Source organism: Ambystoma mexicanum, chromosome 1q (genome assembly GCF_040938575.1).
Source record: "Ambystoma mexicanum isolate Mex_15411 chromosome 1q, UKY_AmexF1_1, whole genome shotgun sequence".
Taxonomy (NCBI): domain Eukaryota; kingdom Metazoa; phylum Chordata; class Amphibia; order Caudata; family Ambystomatidae; genus Ambystoma; species Ambystoma mexicanum.
Genome location: NC_090922.1, coordinates 470,304,059 through 470,325,976, shown reverse-complemented (window position 1 = coordinate 470,325,976; position 21,918 = coordinate 470,304,059). Strand labels below are relative to the sequence as shown.

Sequence of the window (21,918 nt, the reverse complement as noted above, 5' to 3'; positions counted from 1 at the left end):
CACAAATACACTGCCATGGAGACAGGGCATGGATCCCTGTATCTCATTGTGGTGTGGCCTCGGGAAGTCAGAATTTGCCAACTCTCCATAATAAACACATTTCGCCATAAGACACCAACCATTTGGCGCCTTTAATTTCTGTTGGAATCATGACTATAAGAAATGTCTTTTTTTCCCCCTCAATTTTAAATTTACTAAGAAATCCTAGCAGGGATGCTAAAAGTTGGACTTTCTGTCTTTTAGGAATCACTCTTCTCCCTTTCCACAGCTTTCTGATTGAATCTTCATGCACCAAGCGATACAGAGTTGCCCTTGAACTGGCTTTATCTCGGCTCCCCGGCACCACATGATATCATTTTGGCGATTTTGGCATTTCTCTCTCTCTCTCTCTGCACCAGCACCATTGATCTGTGAACAGGAAACCTTAAAGGGTGAGGATGTGCGGGAGGGGGGGCTTTTCAATATGTTATCTGGCAGTCCTCTTACCTTCAGCTGGGAAACCCCGTCTCCAGTGGAGTTACTTTGCTGAAAATGTTGGGGGGGACATGAAATCTAAAGGAAAGGTTCCCCAGCCAAATTAATGGGGACAAAATGGTGTGCCACGAAAGTTGGGGGGGACAAACACCCTTGTCCCCCTCTAAAATTACGCCCATGGCCGTCTCTGCATTCCAACAACAAAAATTCAGCACTGTGGGGCAGTTCAAGGATTTCAAAAGCGACGCAGCAGTTGAGAACTGTTTTTAGGCTCAAGCTATTTTAATTGGTGCAGTCCGGATTAGGCAATAATGGCACCAGGCTAGCACTGTGGCAATGGGTATAGCAAGGATGGCTTGCCACAGTGCGATTGCGAATGTTATTCCTGGGGCAAGGGCAGTTGCAAGAGATATACTCATTGTTTGGTGTATTTGGGTGGTATGGACAGGACTTGGCAGTAGCCTTGGAAGGTCTCCTTGGTGTGCACCTTTCCCACGCTCCGGTGTGTTGCGCCCTTGGCTTCCGTTTGCTTGATTAGGCAAGCAAACATTCTGCACGCCCTTGTCTCCCTTTTCCTAATAGCTCGTTTTCACTTCATACACGGCGAATTGTGTCCGCTCTGCAAACAAGCCATACAATTCAGCATTGACCTCTAATACCTATTACTGCTGCCGCGGGATGACCCTGGAGCAACCTCTTTTCTCCCATCGTGACACCTTGGCCTACAAACTCTCCCACTTCAGCCTTCTCCAGGGGTGCAGCCAGGATTTCCTGCCATAGTTTGAACTATTCTGGGCCATTGAAGACTGTGAACATTTTCAAAGACAAGTCTGTGCATTACAGTGAGTACCAGTGGCTTCACAAAATGTAAAAGAATAAATGTCAATATTACCCAACTAAACCGTATTCATTTTATGGAATGCATAAGCGTAAAAGAATGAGTTATTGCTGGCAGAACAGAAGCAGGTGTGTACTTTCTCTCCTGGTCCAGAACAGTAAACTGATTGCAAATTAACTGCTTAACATGAACAGTCCTAATCCTGCTGGGCAGAAACGCACACGATCCACGTTTCCCACCTACCACCCCTCACCAACGCACACCCCACTTTCTCAACTCATGCTCTGTAAGTCCTGGCATTTGTTTTGCATGCCGTTTTGCATAGATGTACATATTACAAAAGCAAGCCTTCATCTACCAGAATGCAACATCGAGCGACGTAAGGAGCCAGGCTTGGCGTATTATTTCTCACCTGAAATAGCACAACTTCAGATCTGTACAAACGACCATATGCAAGGCTTTCCCCCTTTTAGACTTATGCACAACTCGCGTGATAGTCACCTGCTTGTTGTAGTCTCCTGTTTGGGTTGGAGCTTGGAAGAATATGGCATATATCACTGGGCGTTATTTGTGTTTGCCTTGGCAACAGGGTCTTCCTGCAGCTCTCTCAGTGTTTTGCAGTGGGAAGGAGCTCTTAATATGTACGCGCAGCATCTGTGCCCACTTGTATGTATCTATGTAACTGATGTATGTAGTGCAAACCTAGCTGGAATGCAACAGCACGCTGAGACTGGCACATTTGACCATGAACATCCAACATCCTTCAGTAAGAGAAGAAAAATACTTGCCAACAAGATGCGTGTTTACTCCTGTACCCAGGCTCCATTGGCATGCATGCATGCATAAAAAGTACAAAAATGGGTGAAATGATTTTATTGTATCTACTCGAGAAAACTGACTTGCAGGCATGGCGCTGGTGGGGCTCTGGTGGTTTATTTCTCCCCTCAGCTGTCTTCTGCTCAATGTAAGATTGCCTCTGATCTTTTTAGTCAGGCCCATCTTAACATATTTTACCCAGGTCACAGACAACTTTAGGCCCATTGAAACCAAAAAAATGAAAGCACCCCAAGACTCTTTGGTCATGCCCAACTCCAACTTTGTGATTAAAATAAGCATGGGAATAAGCATGGGAATAAGCGTGGGAACAAGCGTGAGAACACGCATGGGAACTGGAATGTGAATAATAAGGAATTGGCAATTTAAAGGCATAATGAGCTATCCATGATGGGAGTACTTGTGTTCTAAGTTACGTACAGGACACCTGTTACCAATGCCAGCCACAGGGAAAGTATACAGGTTGTAATATAGATGCAGGGCACAGTTCACAAGCCATATGGCAAAGGTACACACATCTCAGAATGGGTGTAGAACTCAGATTTGAAGCCTCAAATAAGGTACAACAGCTGCAACATGGATGAAGGAGGTGGATTGGAAGCAATGATTAATGTACACATACCCGGGCATAGGCTGAGATTAGGAGAGGCCATGCTATTTTTCCAAATTGAACTTTTAGAAACTTCGAAAACACAACATAAAACTCCGTCAGAAGACACAACAAAGCAACCGTCAGAAAAATACAAAACTGATCCCTTTTTTTGCTTACTTTGGAATAGAGAAAGCAAAGAAAAACGAAAAAAAGGGTAAAGAAGCCCTTCCTCATTGGAGCGCCAATGTTTATATTTTCTTTAATGCATTGTAATTACCAGCGAGCATGTGCCCAAAAGCACTATATAATATAACCTTCATTTTTATTTAACCATTTTTGTTCTTCTTCCACAAACCTCTTCCTTTTGCCTCCTGCTCATTTACACATCCTTTCAACTCCCCCTTTCCATTTTTAACATCCTTCTCCAGGAAGGGTGACCATTCAGCCTCCCAGCATCTAGGGTTCATTTAACAATGGGGTTACATTTTCCATATTGAATATTTATTAATTCTGAAAACGTTTTTCCATACGCAGACAACACAAGCCCTTGTTGCTAGAAGGAGATTGTGTATCATATGTGTGAGGGGGTGTAGGCTTTATCCTTCCCTCAAGAAATCGAAAAAAGAACTAGAAGGGGATCTGTTTCCCTCCGTTTCGCTTCGAGGTCCTCGATCCACTACAGGACTTCCTTCCAAAACAGCTGCACAAAAGCACAGATCCACCACATGTACCAGTATGCTCCTTCCTCTTGGCGGCCCCCAACAGAGTGTGCTTGAACCCCAGAAACATCCAAGCTATTGCAAGATGAAGGTTATGCGATCTAAGCAATAATTTAAGGCCATGTAATTCAAAGTATTTTATGCTCTAACACGCATTGGCCCTCATTACGGGTCCGGCGGAAACCGTGCCGGTAAAACCGGCAGGTAGACGCCGGACCCGTAATCATTTACCACTGCCTGACTTGCCGGAATCACCGGGGCATTACAACCCCAGCGTTTCCGGGAAGTCAGGCGCCGATAAATGTTACTCCCCATTCCCATTTGAGTCCCATAGGACACAATGGGAATGGGGATCACGGGAGCACAGGCACCGTTAATAACGGTGCCGGTGCTTCCGTGAAAGTCTGCGGGCAGGTGCCATTCAGACCTGGTGGGCGGTACGGCACCCGCCCGCAGACTCGTAGTTTGCCGGTACGGAAACAACGGTGCCGGTAAGCTTACCGGCACCGTTGTTTCCGGACTGACAAACTTGTAATGAGGGCCATTGATCGCCAGAGGTCGTCTGATACTTCTTCTCCTGAATCCCACTGCAATTTTAGCTAGCCACAGTCTCCCCCGAGATCATAACTTTAAATAACTGTGAGATCAACCCTTTAGAAAAACCCAAGGAGTGTCTAAGGTTTTCTCAAAGGGGGTAAAATGCAGATACAGGAAAAACCAACAGGGATCCCAGACCTAGTTCTGATGCCAACTGTTACCTAGTAATACATTTTCCCTCTTTCCATAGTTCCCCTGCCTACTCCTACCCCGACTAGTACCAAGATTGGAAACATAAGGGTTCTTGCATGACGTCTCTAATTGGGAGGGAGAAATGCAATTAAGGGGGATGGCCAAGAGGCAAGGTTAGACAAAAATGAGAAAAGCTGGATTGACCATCCAGCAAAGATTGATGCTCACGCTTGCGTTCAGAGCTCTGAAATAGTGTTATTCAATTTAGTAAATGGTTCTTGAATATTCAATCAAAGTTCTTTGACGAATTCTTAGATAAATTGTTACTTCACAATTTTATTCATGTTGTGGTGCATGTTTTTCATTCATTAACCTGCATGAATAATGTACTAAGCACCATACAAGTTGACTGCAGAGAACATATGGTTATCTGTGCCTATGCATTTCGGAGTCTAGCTCCTTCCTCCGGGCTGAAACCATATTTCATTAATTCTTTTTTGATGTAAACCAACAGTTACATTCCATATTCCAAAGGAAACATTATCCCAGTGTGAACAAAGTGATTAATCAGAAAACAGTGTATATAGCAATACATACCACATTTCACGTGCATATTGGGTTGTGGAGAGATGGAAATGAAAAATAGAAATAAAAATGATACACATGAGTTTAGGTAATTAATACAAAATACTCTCAGTTCAACCTATATTGATGCCCAAATTAAATATCAGCGATAAGTGTACCTGTCAATCAACTTGCTTGCGTCTTGTTTGAAGATCAAGACGAAGGAGTAAATGAAACTCCCTTGAATGCTAAGTAAAAAAAGGTGTGCAGAAAGGAACACGACCGTGAGTTGTAAAAAGTCTATCAGATTAGAGAAATGCATGCGGGCGCTGAAACTGCTAATACTGGCAGTATCCGTACACTTACCGATGCACTCAAATGCGCGTCGGAGCGCGAACTCCTTGCGGATCCAAGGAGGTGAACTGCGTTCACTTCCTTGTTACATTTGTTGCCATGGCATCCCCGGCGCGGCACTGCGTAACGTCGATAAACGTATCGACGTAGCAGTGCCTCGCGTCCCGTATCTCCATGGAAGAAGGAGAACGGGAATGGGGAATAACCAGGCGTGTAGGCAAGTTTACTAAAGTAAGTGTGCGAGCCTCGCAAAAAGGTGACTAATATTCTCCCCGATGGGTGAGAATGCGTACAGGAAATGAATGTAATGAAACTCATATATGTCTGTAAATATGAAAAAAAAGGAAACAAAAATAAAAATATGCTGGACGGTTGTGCATGAAAGAATAAATAGATAAGATCTGCAAAAATAAATACATTAATGTAGAAATGTAACGAAGAACAAGAAACATAAACCAGTATTTAAGAAAATGAACGTAATGGATACTAAATAATAAAAAAAATCAAACCAATTGACATAACGATGTAATGCGTAAATAAGGATACAAGTAGGTACATGAATGGGAAACCCCAGTGATATTGAAGCGCGTATCCATGTAGGAATTTGGCATAAGGGGTTGTCAAAATGAATAACGAGATTATTCCAAATAAAGCAAAGAAGGAAAAAGGAAAAAGCAAACCTACAAAGTTAAGGAAACATTAAACAGTTAAAAAAACATAAACACCAAGATCAAAAGTCATGTCATATGTTGAGTACGTGGATGGAACAACCTATCTATTCAAAAATGACCTTACATGCTCTGTGTTTACTACATATATTTTGCGTCCTTCATGCACGCTCATGATTGAGGATTAATGTATATGATAGTATTTGTAACCTGTTATTGCCTAATTAGTCTCCTGAGGTAATAAACCTCTCTGCAAAATGTTTATAAGCCAATAAGTAGGAGAATTGAAAACATTTAAAAGATTTAAAAAATAAAAACAAATAATAAAAATAAAAATAAGTATGGATAGATAAAAAATTCCAAACAAAATCAATTAGTATGAACCTAATCCATTATATCTAAACAAGAAATAAAAATAAATGTGGATAAAAATAAAAAAGAAATAAAAATAAAAAGTGAATATAGATACATACTTTCTACCCGCATCATAAAAGTGTATGCATTGTGCTATATAATGTTTACACACTAAAAATAACAAGACCAGTTAATCTCCTCGTGAAGTCCTCTGGGAGCGAGTGTTCCAAGTCTGTCTATCCAGAAGCACTCTCTTCTGTCAAGTCTTAGTTGCAGATTCTCGTGAGGTTCATGTCTGTGTATCACTTCAAGTATCAGGAAGCGTATTTGTGCCAAATTGTGCCCCTTCTCTATCCAATGTTTGGCCACTGATGAAGTGGTATTTCGGTTTCGGATGCGTGACCGATGCTCATTCCAGCGTAATTTCGCCTTTCTTTTTGACTGACCCACATAGTACAGCCCACATGGGCATTTAATTGCATAGATGATGTTGGCCATTTCACATGTCGCATAATCTTTGCGAGGTAATTTCTCACCGGTGTGAGGATGGTTAACACTTTGTCCTTTCAGTATGTACCCGCAGTTGCTGCATTGTAGACATGGGAATGTTCCTTTCCATTTTGTCTCAAGTTTTTTCTGTGCTGGATGTGTTTGTACCAGATGGTCTCTAAAATTCCTGCTGCGTTGGTATGCAAAAGTGGGTGAATCTTTGAACAAGTGTTCTATTTTTTTATCACATGATAGCATTTGTCAATGCTTTTTGATGATAGATTTAATGCGGTTACTTTGTGTTGAGTATCTCGTCACGAATACAAGTGGTGGATCTGATTTGATTCTTCTTGGTGGGTCAATAGATCGTCTCTGTTAATTGCTTCTATTCTGTTTTTAGATTCAACAATTTCACATTCCCTATAACCTTTCTTGTTGAATTTGTCACCCATTTTCTGTAGTTCAACGGTGTAATCAGTAGGGTCGCTGATGATACGTTTGACACGTAACATTTGGCTGTATGGAAAATTGCGTATGAGGCTTGGTTGGTGAAAACTCAGCCTGTGAAGCAAATTGTTGCGATCAGTCGGTTTACTGTATATATTCGTCTTATATCCTCCTTCTGCAGATTTAATTTCAACATCTTGAAAATGGATACTCTCTTTTGAATACTTATGTGTGAACTGAATCCTTTCATCAATGGTGTTGAGATCTCTAAAGAATACTAGTAAACTTTCTTCACTGTGAGTCCATATACCAAAGATATCATCAATGTAACGAATCCAGATCAATAGGTGCGACTTCCATGTTGGATGGTTCAGGATGTGGTCTGTCTCAAATTTGTACATGAAGGTGGTTGCGTATGTGGGTGTCATGGTGGCACCCATTGTTGTTTCGGCAATCTGTTCATAATGTTGTTTTTGATACTTACAGTATGAATTCTTAGAAAGGAATTCCAACAAGATGATCAGAAATTCTTTGTTTGCTTCAATTTCAATAGTAACCAATCCACTGCACGTATTCCCAAATCATGTGGAATAGACATGTATAGGTTTTTAACATCCAGAGTGAACAAAAGGTGCATTGAGACATGAGGTATAGCTTTCAGTTGTTGTAAAAAGTGGGTGGTGTCCTTAATATAAGTAGGGGTATTCTGAATGAGTGGCTGGAGAAAGAAGTCAATATACTTCCCAATTTACTGTAGTACACTGTTAATGCCTGTCACAATCGGTCTTCCAGGTGGTTCTTTTGGATTCTTGTGGATTTTGGGTAAAGCATAGAAATTAGGAACACGTGGGTTGGAATTCTGTAGGTATTTATGTGTATGATGGCTGATCAAATAGTTCGCTTCAGCCTCATCCAGGATCTTATCTATGTCCTGCATAATCATTATGGTAGGATCATTATCCAATTTTTTGTAAGTGTTGGTATCTGCCAGTTGTATTAAGCACTCTTTGTTATAGTCTATGACATTTTGTACGACCAACGCTCCTCCTTTATCCGCCGGTCTGATGGTTATTGATTCGTCCCTGCACAGGTCTTTGAGGAGTTTAAGTTCATGGGGTTTGAGGTTTTTGTATTTAGTGTTTGAGAATTTGATCTTGCCTAGATCTCTAAGTACTTGTTTTTTTGAGAATCCACACTGCGGGGGTATTACAAGGTGGTACAAATGTGCTTTTAGATTTGAATTCTTTGTATGGTGATCCATCCCTTTTGTCTCCTTGATCTTCCAACTTGTCGAAGAAGATTTTAAATGTAATCTTTCTTACAAGCTTAAGTACTTCTACCTTGGTGTCAAACAGAGAGCTATCATATGTTGGTACAAAGCTTAATCCACTTTGTAGAGTATTTATCTCAGATTATGTCAGGATTCTTCTGGAGAGATTAATAACTAAGTTTTGCTCTGCTGGTATCTTGTCTGTTGACCCTCTCGTTTTTTTTCTTTTCCCCCTCCTTGTTCTCTTTGGCCTCTTCCTAAAAAAGAGACTCCTGAAGTGCCTGCTCTTGCCTGTGATGGTCCTGAGGTTTCTGGTTGTCGTGTGTCCCTTTCAGGTGGGATTTCTGCGGTTGTTTCAGATTCAGAACTTGACGTATTACTGGAGGTGTCCGGTCGGGGTCTTCTTATTGGTGGTCCATACTTGTCCATCCAAGTGTACACCTCTTCGTTAAGATAATCATATGTGTCTCTTTTGAACTTCCTGATTTTTTTTGTTTCGAGTTCTGATTTGTAGTCTGCTAGTTTGATGTTAATATCCAACAGTATCTCTTCTAGTTCTTCTTTTTTCAGTTTAAAGGCGTTAGTAAGTTCTTGTTGGATTTCTTTAATTTCTGCGTCAATTGTTTTCAAATTAGCTGGTAGTACTTGAATAGTGAGTAAAATTAAATCCAGAGAGCATCTATTCAGAATAGCTTCCCATTTCCTGACAAATTTTTTGCTTCCCTTACAGAGGGTAGGTTGGAGTTGTATTCTCAATCCCCTTGGGATCCTTTGATTTTTATAGTATCTTCCTAGGGTGATGGCATGCAGCTTGCGTTAATCTCATTCTAGATGAGATACTCAAGTTGTTTAATCTTTTTTGCTGGATCTTGACAGGCAAGGTTAACATTATTGCTTTACTTCTGCTAAAATTCCCACAGTATTGATAATATTGGGTGATGTAATATACTCTTCTGGGGACCCATATGGGAAACTCACAACCAATCTCCAACACTGATGAGAGAGAGTGCCTCATTTTCTGGGGACAACCATTTATTTTCCCCTGTCTCTCAAATGTAGTCCACAAGCAGCATCCTCAACTCCCCCCATCTTCCTTGGTCAATGTCAGTATATGAAATGCCACTCACAGTGTTTTGTCATTCCAGAGAAAACACAACAAGGCTCTGTTGATTTCTCTAACGAAGAAAATAAGAATTTGGACTAGTGGTGCCCAGAACAATAAAAACAGCCTGCTAACTAGATTCAATTTGATTGGGCCAATCTTCCCATTCAAGACAAACCACATATTTACCAGCAGCAAATGCTCCCCTTCATCGTTTTCCAAAGAGGTAAGCAATTAGCCTAAAATAACGCATCTAGGGATCTCGTTAGGTGGACTTCCAGCTATTCTTTGCTACCCTCGGGTACTCAAAACCGGAAATCCTAAAATCTGGCCCTAAAATCTAGGGAAACCTCTCCAGGAGCATCATAGCTGATGTAGTTATTTACCCTAAAGACGAAAAAAATGTTTACATTTCTAACTTCTACATTAAATTAGGTCTGGATATCACTGGATCTGGGATGTGTACCAGAGGTGGGATGTGCATCGTCCATGAATAATCCCAGTTTAAAAGCACAGCATTCCATCTTGAATGCCCCAGTTCCATTCATTTCTTTACAGCCTCCAGTAGGGATCCCATAACTAGGACGAATCCGAGGGGTGACAACAGGAGCTGCTGTTTTGTTCGTTTTCTCAAATTGAATCTCTCAGAGGAAATCCCATTCACTACTACTTGACCACATGGGTTGGATTAGAGCACTCTCAACACCTGTATCCATTGCAAGTTCATACCCAAATGATTCAATAATTCAAAAAGGAAATCCAGTTGTCCTGGTCAAATGCCTTCTCAGCATCAAGGGCAACATTCTCCTAATAATGCCATTAAATGTAGAGTCTTCTTAATGTTATCTGCCCCCGGCACCCTATTATGAAGCCTTATGATTATATACTAGCTTGTGGATAAATATGCTCAGTGTCACCGCTAAGCTGCTGGAGAGGATCTTAATATCTGAATTCAAGAGGGAGATGGGTCTGTAATAATAACATTCAATGCAATCTTTACTTTCTTTTCAATGATCATAATCAATGCCTCCCAAGACGATTACGGGACACCTGCTTCATGAATCATCTTTTTTTAAAAAATGCATCAAGGAAAGGAGTCAGGACCCCAGAATACCCATGGGAGAAGCCTACTGTATAGCAATCTAATCCGGGATCCGTTCCTGGCTGCCTTTTATTCATCAAGCCCAGAACCTCAAGGGGAGAGACAGGATGATCCAAGACTTTGTTCTCTTCCACTGCCGATTTTGGAAGCTGGAGGCCCATAAATATGTTCACACACAAAGGTATTCAGGTATAGTAAGTTAATAGTTGATTGAATTAGACTCGGGAGGATAGCTCAGGGGCAACGTGCTTGCCTTGGAAGCAAGACGACACGGAGGACCACAGGTTCGATCCCGGGGTCCACGCTTAGAAACCTCTGGGTATTAAGACTGTTATAAATAACATATCATATCATAATTCTGTCATTCAGCACAGCCTAAATTGGCCTCCAACCATACCAACTGTACCCTAGTGTGGTGTAACCTGTCCCTAGATGTCGGTGATATATCGCCTATCTAGGGTGAGGGGACAGTTAGAGGCTTACCCTACTACTACTGGAGATGATGAGCCTAATTAGAATCATAAGATAGCCCAATGAATGTAAGGCTAAAAACCCTATCGGGACACTTTGCGCTGTGCCCAAAAGTGTTAGAGATATCGCAGGGGTTTTTGTTACTTTAATTACCCTGCTTCTGAACTCTGAAATAACTTAAAATATAAAATACAAAATCAAAGACAGCTCAAATTTCCAAGGGCTGTATGAAACTTCTAAAGTACATGAGTACTAATTTTGAGGATCCCTAATTATTGGAACTCCTCAAAGGGGATAGCTAACCGGTTTCAGTGGTGTATATGAGTGCAACCACTTTCTTCAGGGCCTATTGTGACAAACTTCACACCACGTTGAACTGCTGGGTGGGGTTCGTGACCGCACCCTGGTGTACAGCCCCAAATACTCCCTCAGACCCCTGGGCTCTTTTCTCATCAAAGATATGGATTCTTGAATAATCCAACAGACCTCACATAGCTGTGTGTGTTTTCCGGCACGCAGTTCCAAACCAGCAAGTAAAGGAAGGTGAGGCGAGTTGGGAAATGGAGGATGGGTGCAGTGGCCGTAGAAGGCTGGGAACGCGGGCTTCACCTGACAGATAAAGCCCATGTTTCCTGCATTGTGATTCGCCAATAAACATTCTAATGTTGCTATTAAAAGGGATGGGAAGATTTCTTGGAAAAATGTCTCTTCTTTGTCATATTTCACAACACTTTAAACTTCTTCGCCTACTGCATTACAAGTCTGCTACGTCAACATTATGATACAAATATGGCTTAGTGAATAGATGCACACCCACACACTCATCATGTGCCTTGATTTTCTGCCAAAATCCCACAAAAGCACTGCAGGGGGTCTTTGGCATGCAAATCCTCAGGGAGCATGTTTATTGTCCTCTGAACAGCGGAACAGAGAAAAAGAGCCAGCGAGGGGGCTGAAAACCTAAATGTTTCCTTTGTCTGAGTCACAGGGTTCCCCCAAGGTTTGGTGTCCCGTTTCAATTAAACATTTGATGGACTCCTATGCTGGTCCCGTGCTTAGGAGGCTTCATTAATGACATAGAAATAACATCTATTCAAATCAAAGACACATGATGAGCATAAATGATAGGCAAGAGGGTGCCATGGATATTGCATCTGTTTTCCTTTGGCTCTAGCGGAGGGCAGGGGGTGGGCGCTGCAACCCCACCTTTCTGTTATTCCCAAATTCTAGATATGGCCCTGGTGGCAGGGACGTCAATTCAACAAAATGCCAAATGCAAGGAATAGTGGAAGTGACATTACACACACAATGACACCACTGGAAGTGCTGTCCTATGACCTATGCCTTTTGACCTTGATGGCATCACATGAAATAACATCACATGACATTTAACCTCAATTACATCAACTGAAGTGACTGCCGGGTTTAGAAAAACATTCATAAGCTTACATTTCAACAGGTGTAGACCCAGTAGAACCAACATAGGCCAGGGGCATTCCGATATATATGCCCCTACAGCCTCATATGGCCATTTACTGCCAGTGTATACCAATTATAGCTGTTCATGTCTGGTTTAGTAACCATATGCCAAGCAATGCCTAACATTCCCTTGGTGCTGCCATATACAGTATACAGTGTATATATATATATATATAGTTCTAATGCATTCATAGCCAGTGTCATACAGCTTCAGACATTCCAGTATAAAAAAAGTAAGATTCATGCATATCTCAAGGAAGCAAAGCAACACCTTTGAAGCGACATTCATTTAAGCCAATGACATTATTGTGAGCCTGTACTTGGATTTATTGATACTAACACTTAGGCATTTATAATAATCCATTACTTATATAGCACTTTCGACAAAGCATTTTACATAAAATACTCATACATAAAGTTATTGCTATCTGACAACTGAAAATAATACTCAGACTTCAGAATGATGAAAGGTTGAGTAACCCTTGCTAGGATTCACAACTGAGACTTGAAGAACACACATAGATCCCAGCAGTGGGCACGTAATCAGCTGAGCTATCTTCCCAGCTATTTCTTCTTAAATGTGGCTATGGCAGCCTTTGGTAATGCATTGGCTCTGGGGATTCCATTTCTCATTAACGTATAATTTATTATTACAGTGCTTAGAAGCAGGAGGAATGTGCAATTTCCCACCAGTCAACCGGATACTAATGTTATATTTTGCTTTAGAAAGCACTGAAGGGGACAGACGAGGGTGGTGAGTATATATCCTAATGTTTCTTTTTAACTGCACACTTGATTAAACCACATATTTGCCCTCATTACGAGTTGGGCGCAAAAGGATACCGGGCACCGGTAAGGACACCGGTGCCGGTAATCCCTTTGCGCCCTATTCCGAGTTCCCTTAGCGGGTCCCTTCCTTAACGCCTGGTTTTACCAGGCGTTATGGACGGGACCCGTTAAGGGACTTTAGAGCTAATAACGGTACCGCAATTTGCGGTACCGTTATTAGCGCCTTCCCATTGAGCCCTATGGGTGCTCAAATGGGAATGGGGAGTGGCTTTTTCAATGGGGACTTACCGGTCCCGGCAAGGTCGAAATAGACCGCTAAGTTCCCATTGAACCAGGGCGGACTCGGTACCGGTATGGGAGGTAGTCATGGCGCTAATACCGCCATGATTACCTCCATACTCGGAATGAGGCCCCCTATGTTGCAATTTGATAGCTCAATGAGTTTCAAGCTACACCGTGACATGTGCCAGCTTTCACTTTCCATATTTCAGCAGGGCTGAGTCAGCCTTTCATCCTTCTGAGGTAGATACATGTAGTGCTCTTCTATTTCATATTAAAACACCTATTTTTACAGTGCTTAGAAGCAGGAGGGATCTGGAGTCAGACATAAAGCACTATACACATAAATATAATACCAACTACTCTACCTGGATACAGAAAAATCCCAGTAACATTAAAACATCTTATGCATCATAATCAAGTTGAATCTAAGAGGCTCTATGTATGTGGCATTCAGGCAGCATGGCCTATATAAACAAAGACTAACCTCCAGCTGCACTTTTGCAAGTTAAACACACTACAAAAATCTAAATAAAGAGGGCTCTAGGGGCCTGCTTTATTTGTTTTTACACTGCCTCTGCAATCCTTGACCAGGTGCTGCAGAGGCAGAGCCCGAAAACCCCCAAATGACGCTCTAGCCTGGTGGGCTCCCCTGCTGGCAGCGGAGGAACTCAGGTGCACCGTGCTTACCTCCTTCATGTAATGTATGTCCAGCATGAAGTTGTGAACGTGTTTCTCGGCCTTGGTGAACTCGAGCTTGTTAGCAGCCACAGCGACCAACAGAGCCGTGCATCCAACTCCCTTAAAGACAAGAGCAAAGTGGGGTCAGGGGTGATAGAATACCTGGGTTGGGATATTTGGTGCACAAAGACACACGCACACAATATTGCAGTCAACCCAAGGGTAAGGTGGATGCAGTGAGCTAGGGTGTTTTCTGTTCATTATGCTTGCACACATGGGAGAGGGGGTAGAGAGAATACTTGAGCCAAAGCAAGTGTTAGATGGACACTACACAATTACATTAATCGTGATCAACAAACTCCGTATCCTGCCCCTTTGTCATGTCTCGGCAAAACGCCTTTCTTCTTTGCATGAAGTAAGGGGCAGGCCTTTCCTGAACCTTCATGCCAGCTCTGTGCTACAAGCACATAGTAAGAGCGGATGTCAAATGGAAATGGTCTCTGGCAGGAACAAATGGCCATTAGCAGATAAACAATGCAACTCTCTACAGGGGTTATTGAAAATGAGCCGAGGAGAGCAGACATTCACTGGGTTGGTAACTGGCATGACGTTAGAGGAACGGAAGAGTTGCACATCTCCATCCTGCCACCGGCCACTTATGTACAGATCCTTATCCGAGGAGACCAAGTCAAAGTTCGTTATACTGCTCCAATGCGCTTAGCAATATAAATGATTTTTTATTATTCTATTCTTCACATCAATCTCATGCCCAATTAATGCCGTAGCAGCCAACACGTGTTTCGACAGATTCTCTTTTTCAAGGCTGCCAAATACAACCCAATTTTACATAGCAGGTTTAACCAGAAAATCAAAACGTAGCAGATTGCAAATCGCATCATTTAACAGAAATACATTCATGTATCTGAACATCATATACATGAATGTATTTTTGTTAAATGATGTAATTTGCTACATTTTGATTTTCTGGTTAAACTTGTTATGTAAAATTGGGTTGTATTTGGCAGCCTTGAAGAAGACAATCTGTCGAAACACGTGTTGGCTGCTATGGCATTAATTGGGCATGAGATTGTTGTGAAGAATAGAATAATAAACAATAATCTATATTGCTAAGCGCATTGGAGAAGTATAACTAACTTTGACTTCTTGATTGATGTAGTACAGGGGTAGTGCTACTATACTCGTCCTTGCGGCTGGCATAAGGAAGGACGCTAGTCCAGGCTTAGTACACTGAGAGTTTGGTGTACCCACCTTGGTTATTTACTATCTGAATGCAGCTCAGCTATATCAGAACAGAAACTATCAACCACATACACCACTTTGGTCATCGTGGAAATGGAACAATGTGAAAGTTGTCCGACATCATGCTACATTACGATTTCAAGTCCTGTTTCTACTCCAAAGAAGAATCCTATAGCTCAATATGTCTGAGTCTAGCAGAAGGCCACACATGTCCTCCGAATCTAGTGCTGTAAATATGGCACCACAATGCCACGTATTGCTCTGTGGACAAGAATGTTTCCACCAACAGAATGTGCCCGGTCCTTAACCCACTCAGACCTCGCTTAGCGAGAAATGAGAGAATAGGTTCTTCTTACAGTATCAAACCAATGCGGGTAAGGGGAAACACAAAACAAGGTAAAACAGATAAGAACACCTGGACTGGAAACGTAAGGCAGAAAGAGAGTGATCATTATAAACCACTGATCACAAGACATGTGAACTGCATCAGGAGGAGTACAAGAAGAATCACTCTGATAGATGATGGAGCGCGTGGGAAAGAGAAACACATGGGGAATACCTGGGGATCATAGGGAAAGCTGTCTCAGTCTGGAAAGGCCCTTTGCGAAGTGATCAGGGTGCATTCTGTGTCAGGATAGGATGGGAACCTATGGGAAGTGAGGGATAGCAGCACGCCAGCAGAATGTGCCCAAGGATCCCAGGAGCAAAGAATGATGTAGGGGAACTGGGTTTCATCTCCTATGGATTTCATGGGGCTACCTCTGACGGTGTTGCCCCCTACTTGTTATTGTAGTCCATCATTATTTCTTTCTCCACTTTGTAGCCCCAAATAATCTGATTTTCCTTATTTAGCTTAGCTCTCGCCTCCTCTTTAAATATAGCTTCTGTTGGCAAGCCTCCATTTTCAATTAGCTTAATTCTTCTATCAACACTTTTATTTGATTTTCATACTCTAGGCTTTCCAACAAATAGTGTTGTCTAGTTTCTGCTCTTCCGCAGAGACTACATTCTCCAGTTTCATGTTTGCTTTATTCATGTCAATGTTGATTCGGCTACGTGTGACCTACTTTGCGTCTACTGATCATTGTGTCTTGTAATCTGGGTAGGTTTTCCTGCGCTGCTCTTTTAACTTTAACTATTTTGTGTATAGCATAATAATATCTCCCTTTACTGCTGTTTTTCTATTGTTCTTGCCAATCTCCAATCACGTTGTTCCTTAATATATTTTGTATTTCCACTTCCCACAAAGGTAGAGTAATATCCACCTTGTCCCATTCGCTTTTTGCCACTAAGTGTTCTGTTGCATTACTCAATATGCCTAACTTACTTTTATTCCCTCTTTCTTGCTCCTTTACTTGTTCCTTTACTGTACCACTGAATGTCAAATATGATATCCTGCATTCTACCTTTTACTATTTTAATTGCAGTTTGTGCCCTTTTTTTCATGGACAGCATTATATCCTGCAACTCCACCGTGTGCATAGATACATCATCAGCTGTTCTGGTTCAGTCCATCTTTTAAAGGAGAACCACCAAAGATGGATCTAGTACCTTTCTTCCTAGCCGATCAACAACATCCGCCATTTTGGAATGGTGTCAAAGGCTACCATACATCCGATCAGCTTATCAACTCCACAGGTTCATTGCCCTCACAATCTCTTTCCATTCCACCTGCGTTTATTCCAAAACGTTTAGGTCATTTGGTAATGTTATTTTCTTCTTGACTGATGGCACCTTCTATCCATGTTGCTAAGACACATCCCTAGGCTGTCAGGCTGGCCATGGTACTTTTGGGCACCCACCTGGATCCCACATATCCAAAACTACACTGACCTGCAACAGCCAAACGGTTCCCAGTGCCTCTGATTCCAGGTCAACATGTCGGCCACACCTCTTGAGACACCCGCTGGTCCCGACCCCCAGGAATGACAATATAGTCACCCTCTCCCAGTACGCCCTGCAGCCCTGGGGTTATCAGAAAACGAATGATAACAACAATGGAACAACTGGGAAGAGCGAACAAATGATGCAGGTTCCCATGACCTATCACAACTCGGATAATCCTCGCACTGGGCCAGATACTGAAAAACACCCAACACATTGGAGTATCTCAGCGTACACAGAGACATATTTACCTAAAGGATTGTATATTGCATTTTGGATGTTTATAAGGTGCAAATATGTGTGCACGGTCAGGGTGAACGCAACATCAATGGCTTTTGACAGACATTCATCTTTACATGTTATTTGTGAGGCTGCCTCCTGGACATCCTGTTATGTCCCTAGGCGGGGTCAGCTGGGTAAAGGACACGTTGGAGGCCAGAAGTACTTATTGTTACTTTAATCAGGTGTCATCAGGAGATTCTTTAGTAGTTACAGGATCAGATTGGAGCACACTGGCTCCCACCACCCAGGCTACATCATCTCAACTGTCCCTGGGTGGAACACTCACCACACAGCATTCCAACCAATCATACCCAAACACTCCATTCATGACATCACTACTCAGGCACTCATCATACACACTCCAAGAGGACAAAGAGTCACCCTTAACACCTCCCTTCCTTCAAAGCCTAACTATCCTAACACCTCCCTTCCTTCAGCCAACACCAACACATCACCTCCTTAAAGTGCACAACACTCACAGGGAAGAGCACCAACCACACACACTAGCACACCAAAGCCAGTACCAGGCACCTGGGGAATGTTTCCAACATGACAAAACAACGAGAACAAGACCCAGCCGCCTCAACTACTCTCACAACCCATCAGAAGACACTGATCACCTTCCATTCCCCACCGCCACCAGGGAACCTCGCAGCTGCCACCTACGAGCGCAAACCGGCCCCACCGTGGGCATACACACCAAAGCAAATCCACAGACCCTCAAAGAACTCGTGACTCCTTTTATTTGACCCCTGCCACGGGCAAAATCGTGGGGCTGCCACACCCACGCGCAAACTCCCTAGCTCGGGATAACCAGGTCTTGCTCTGACAAAGCAACCAATAACTCACTATGAAACAGTGACCACAGGGCGATATTAGGAAGGCACCAGATACCATATGTCACACATCCTCGTTGCACTACTCCATGGATGCCAGCTCTACAGCCAATGCACAGATTGTTCAAGTATTTCTTCATAACCGTTTTGGCTAGAGTAGGGTCCAGATCCAACCTCAGTCTGGCTTTTCAGTGCTTTGGGCATCTCCTAAGGGGATGGATTGAAGGAGTCAGGATGTAGGAGCATAAAACAGGTACTTACTGTAAAGAGTCATGTACTGCTAGTTCATAGAGCCCTTTGTCCCTTACACCCTCCCTCCATCCCTGCTAAAACTCAGGGATACGATTGATTTGGCGGTGCGGATGGAAGAGGACAGACGGGCATAGCCAGAGTCCCAGGGATGTAGCACCCGCCATGCTCCTTGAACCTCCGAACACAGTCTCAAGGTCACAGCACCCAACTCGCTATTTGCAAATCTCAGGGATATAGTGCCCAGTTTACTTCCAGGTAAGCACCTTGAGATCCTGTGCTTCCTTCCAGATCCATGCCAACGATACCGATCAACAATACCAGTAAAGCCTGGCATCCTATGTATCACGGTGCCTTGCCAGTAGCAATGAATCGATGACTGGCAACTCCCTGTGCCTAGACTCATCTAAAGCTGTGATCTTCTACTTTGGTTCTCCAATAATCACTACCACGCAATTCACTTGACCGCCTATCATGGGGCAGCCCTGTCCCTTGTGTCATCTGCAACAATGTGGGTATTACCTTCGATGGCCTGCACATTTTGCATCGCACATTCAAGACATCACGAACAAATCCCACTTTCAATTTCACATGCTGAAATGCATCGTACCCTCACCAAACAAGTCTCATAAAGGGGAGGTTGCAAAGGACCTCATACTCTCTTGCATCGAGAGATGTAACTGCTTGTGTCTAGGCTTTCCCAAAGGCTTTCTGATCAGTGGTTCTAGATAAAGCTGCTGCACTGATCTTTGGTCTGGAAGTGGTTTGGGGCTGAGAAGCCTTAATCAATCTGTTTGCTGGCCTTCTGCTGGTGAGCTGCAGTGCATCTTACTCTCAGCTTGCTTGGTCTGTGACCATTGGCTGGACAGTGCACTTGCGGTTCTGCACCATGTTGTTCCATGCATAGTTTTGCTTTCACTGGTTTTATTGCAATGCCATGGTCACCCCCCTTGGCACTTAACTGTTCCTGGAGGTTGCAAAGCTTCAATGTCCAGTGCCCCTCCTCTTCTCCCTCTCCTCTTAATTTTTCCATTTTTGACTGGGGGCACTAGGAAGTGAGTGAATTCCCATCTGGTGCTCCAATAAATACTGCCCATTTAACATTGTTCTGTGTTCACGCTGCTTGACAGTCTCAGGTATATCGTCCTCAGCTCACTATGCTCTTAGGGATGAAGCTCCCTGCTTTCACCAGCATCAGAGACATAGCCAGAGGGGTAGCCAGGATTGTCTAACAAGTGGGGCCTGAAGCTAATGTAGCGGACCCACCGCAGTGATGTTAACATCTGTAAATGGCCACACAGCAACGCTGAGTGGGCATTTACAGATTGTGGGCGGGCCTTGCCCGCTCAGGCTCTACCCTGTCTATGCCTCTGGATATAGTAGGTAATCTATTTCACCTGTGAGCCCGGCATACACTGCGGAGGGTTCAAACGACCATAGGTCCATTTTAGCATCAGATGGAAGTCCTGCTCTAGTTACCTGGCTCCACGCCTAATGACTCTAGGATTGCTACTCTCCCACAATGCTCCCACCCGTACCCGCGGCAGTGAAACATGCCGGGGTCAGTGTTGTGAGAGTTATTCTGCTGCTGACCCATTGACTTGGTTTGAACAAGGTCCTTCCTGAAAGGGGGGCTGTGGCAGTGTATATTTTATTCACCTCTCCCTTCTGTGGTAGGCATTTGCACTTTGCTGTGTTTTCCCCTTCTCCATATCCTATATTCATAAAGTAATTATAGGGCAGGTCGGGGATAGGGGTTGAATAGAACACAGGACAGCCTTTCATGATTATGGGGAGGTGGACTTGTCATGTTGTCATGTTCAGTTATAGTTCCCTACCACATCGTTATGTGGAAGGCACAGTTAGGGCTGGGAAAGTGACAGGGTTTCAGGAAGGGGAGTCAGTTAAGAATAAAGTTGGAGTAGAGACCGGTAATGCCGTGTGAGCCTCCTTATTATAACTGCGTGTGAATGCTGACACCAACGACAGACCTGGCCTGGTCCTTCCTGGCACAGTACTCCACTTGGAGCAGGAGCAGGAGGTGTGGCCTGCCTCTGCCGCTCGCACAGACCCGAGGGAGCAGGGACGAATACTCTGCCTTAATGCCAGTAAAACTGAGATTCTCCTCATCGGCACCCGCTCCCTCCTTTCCTGTCTCTCTCTGGCCGGCCTCACCCTGCTCCCACCTGTGAGGCAAAAAACATTGGGGTCAACTTTGACTCCACACTCTCCTTCTCTCCTCACATCTCTGATGTCTCTAAAAAGTCACAATACCAGCTGCACCTCCTCAGAGGTATTCTTCCTTTCCTCTCCTTCCCCCAGAAGCTCACTGTCTCCAGAGCTCTGGTTCTCTCTCGGCTGGACTACTGCAACAGTCTCTTTGTAAATCTGGCTGCTTTCACTCTCCGCCCTCTGCAACTCATTCAAAACAGGACTGTGAGACTTGTCCTTGGCCTCATTCCCAGGAATCGTATCTCCCCAGGACTGAAATCTCTGCACTGGCTCTGAGTGGCTGCGAGGATTAAGTTCAAAACCCTCTGCATCATCCACAAGGCCTTCTGGGGCCTGGGGCCTCAATACCTTCAACTCTCTCTTCCTAAATATCTTCCTTTGTGAGCTCTTCTCTCATCCGCCTCCAACTCCCTCAGGGTCAATCGCTTCTCCAAGCAACGAGTTGGTGGTAGATCTCATTCTTCGGCTGGGGCCTCCCTCTGGAACAGCCTCCCTGCCTCTCTGAAAATTGAGGAGAACCATCTCTGGTTCCAGAAGCACCTCAAGATCTTCCTCTTTGCCTCGGCTTTCTCTCCTCCTCTCTGAAACTGCATTGGCCACCTGGCTGCCCTATGTTCTTGGGCCCAGGTTCCCTCCCTGCCAATTGCACACCTGCACTGTCCCCATGGCAGCTCTTGCACGCTGGGGGCTGGTTCTATAATCCCTACAGCCCCTACCAGCACTTGAAACCTGATGCCTGCACTTACCCTTGCACCTGCCACCAGCTGGCCGCAATTCTTATTTATTGTTCCTATTTATTGTTTCTATTTATTTACTGTTTATCCTATGTATTGCACTTTCCCTCCCCCTCGCACTTTTCCCCTTCTCCATGTCCCCTGCACTTGCACGATCTCAATGTCACCTGACCTAGTAAGATCGTTGTCTCTGCCTTCCCTCTGTT

The 21,918-nt window shown here is 43.6% G+C and overlaps 1 protein-coding gene across 2 annotated transcripts in view; it reads right to left on the bottom strand.

Annotated features, from left to right (window-relative positions):
* KCNN4 (potassium calcium-activated channel subfamily N member 4) overlaps positions 1-21,918 on the bottom strand; it is a 569,890-nt gene that overhangs the window by 160,728 nt on the left and 387,244 nt on the right. For both annotated transcript variants that reach the window (XM_069640748.1, XM_069640755.1), the window contains exon 5: positions 14,245-14,355. In XM_069640748.1, coding sequence (XP_069496849.1) covers positions 14,245-14,355 — 111 coding nt within the window. The remainder of the gene's footprint in view (positions 1-14,244; positions 14,356-21,918) is intronic.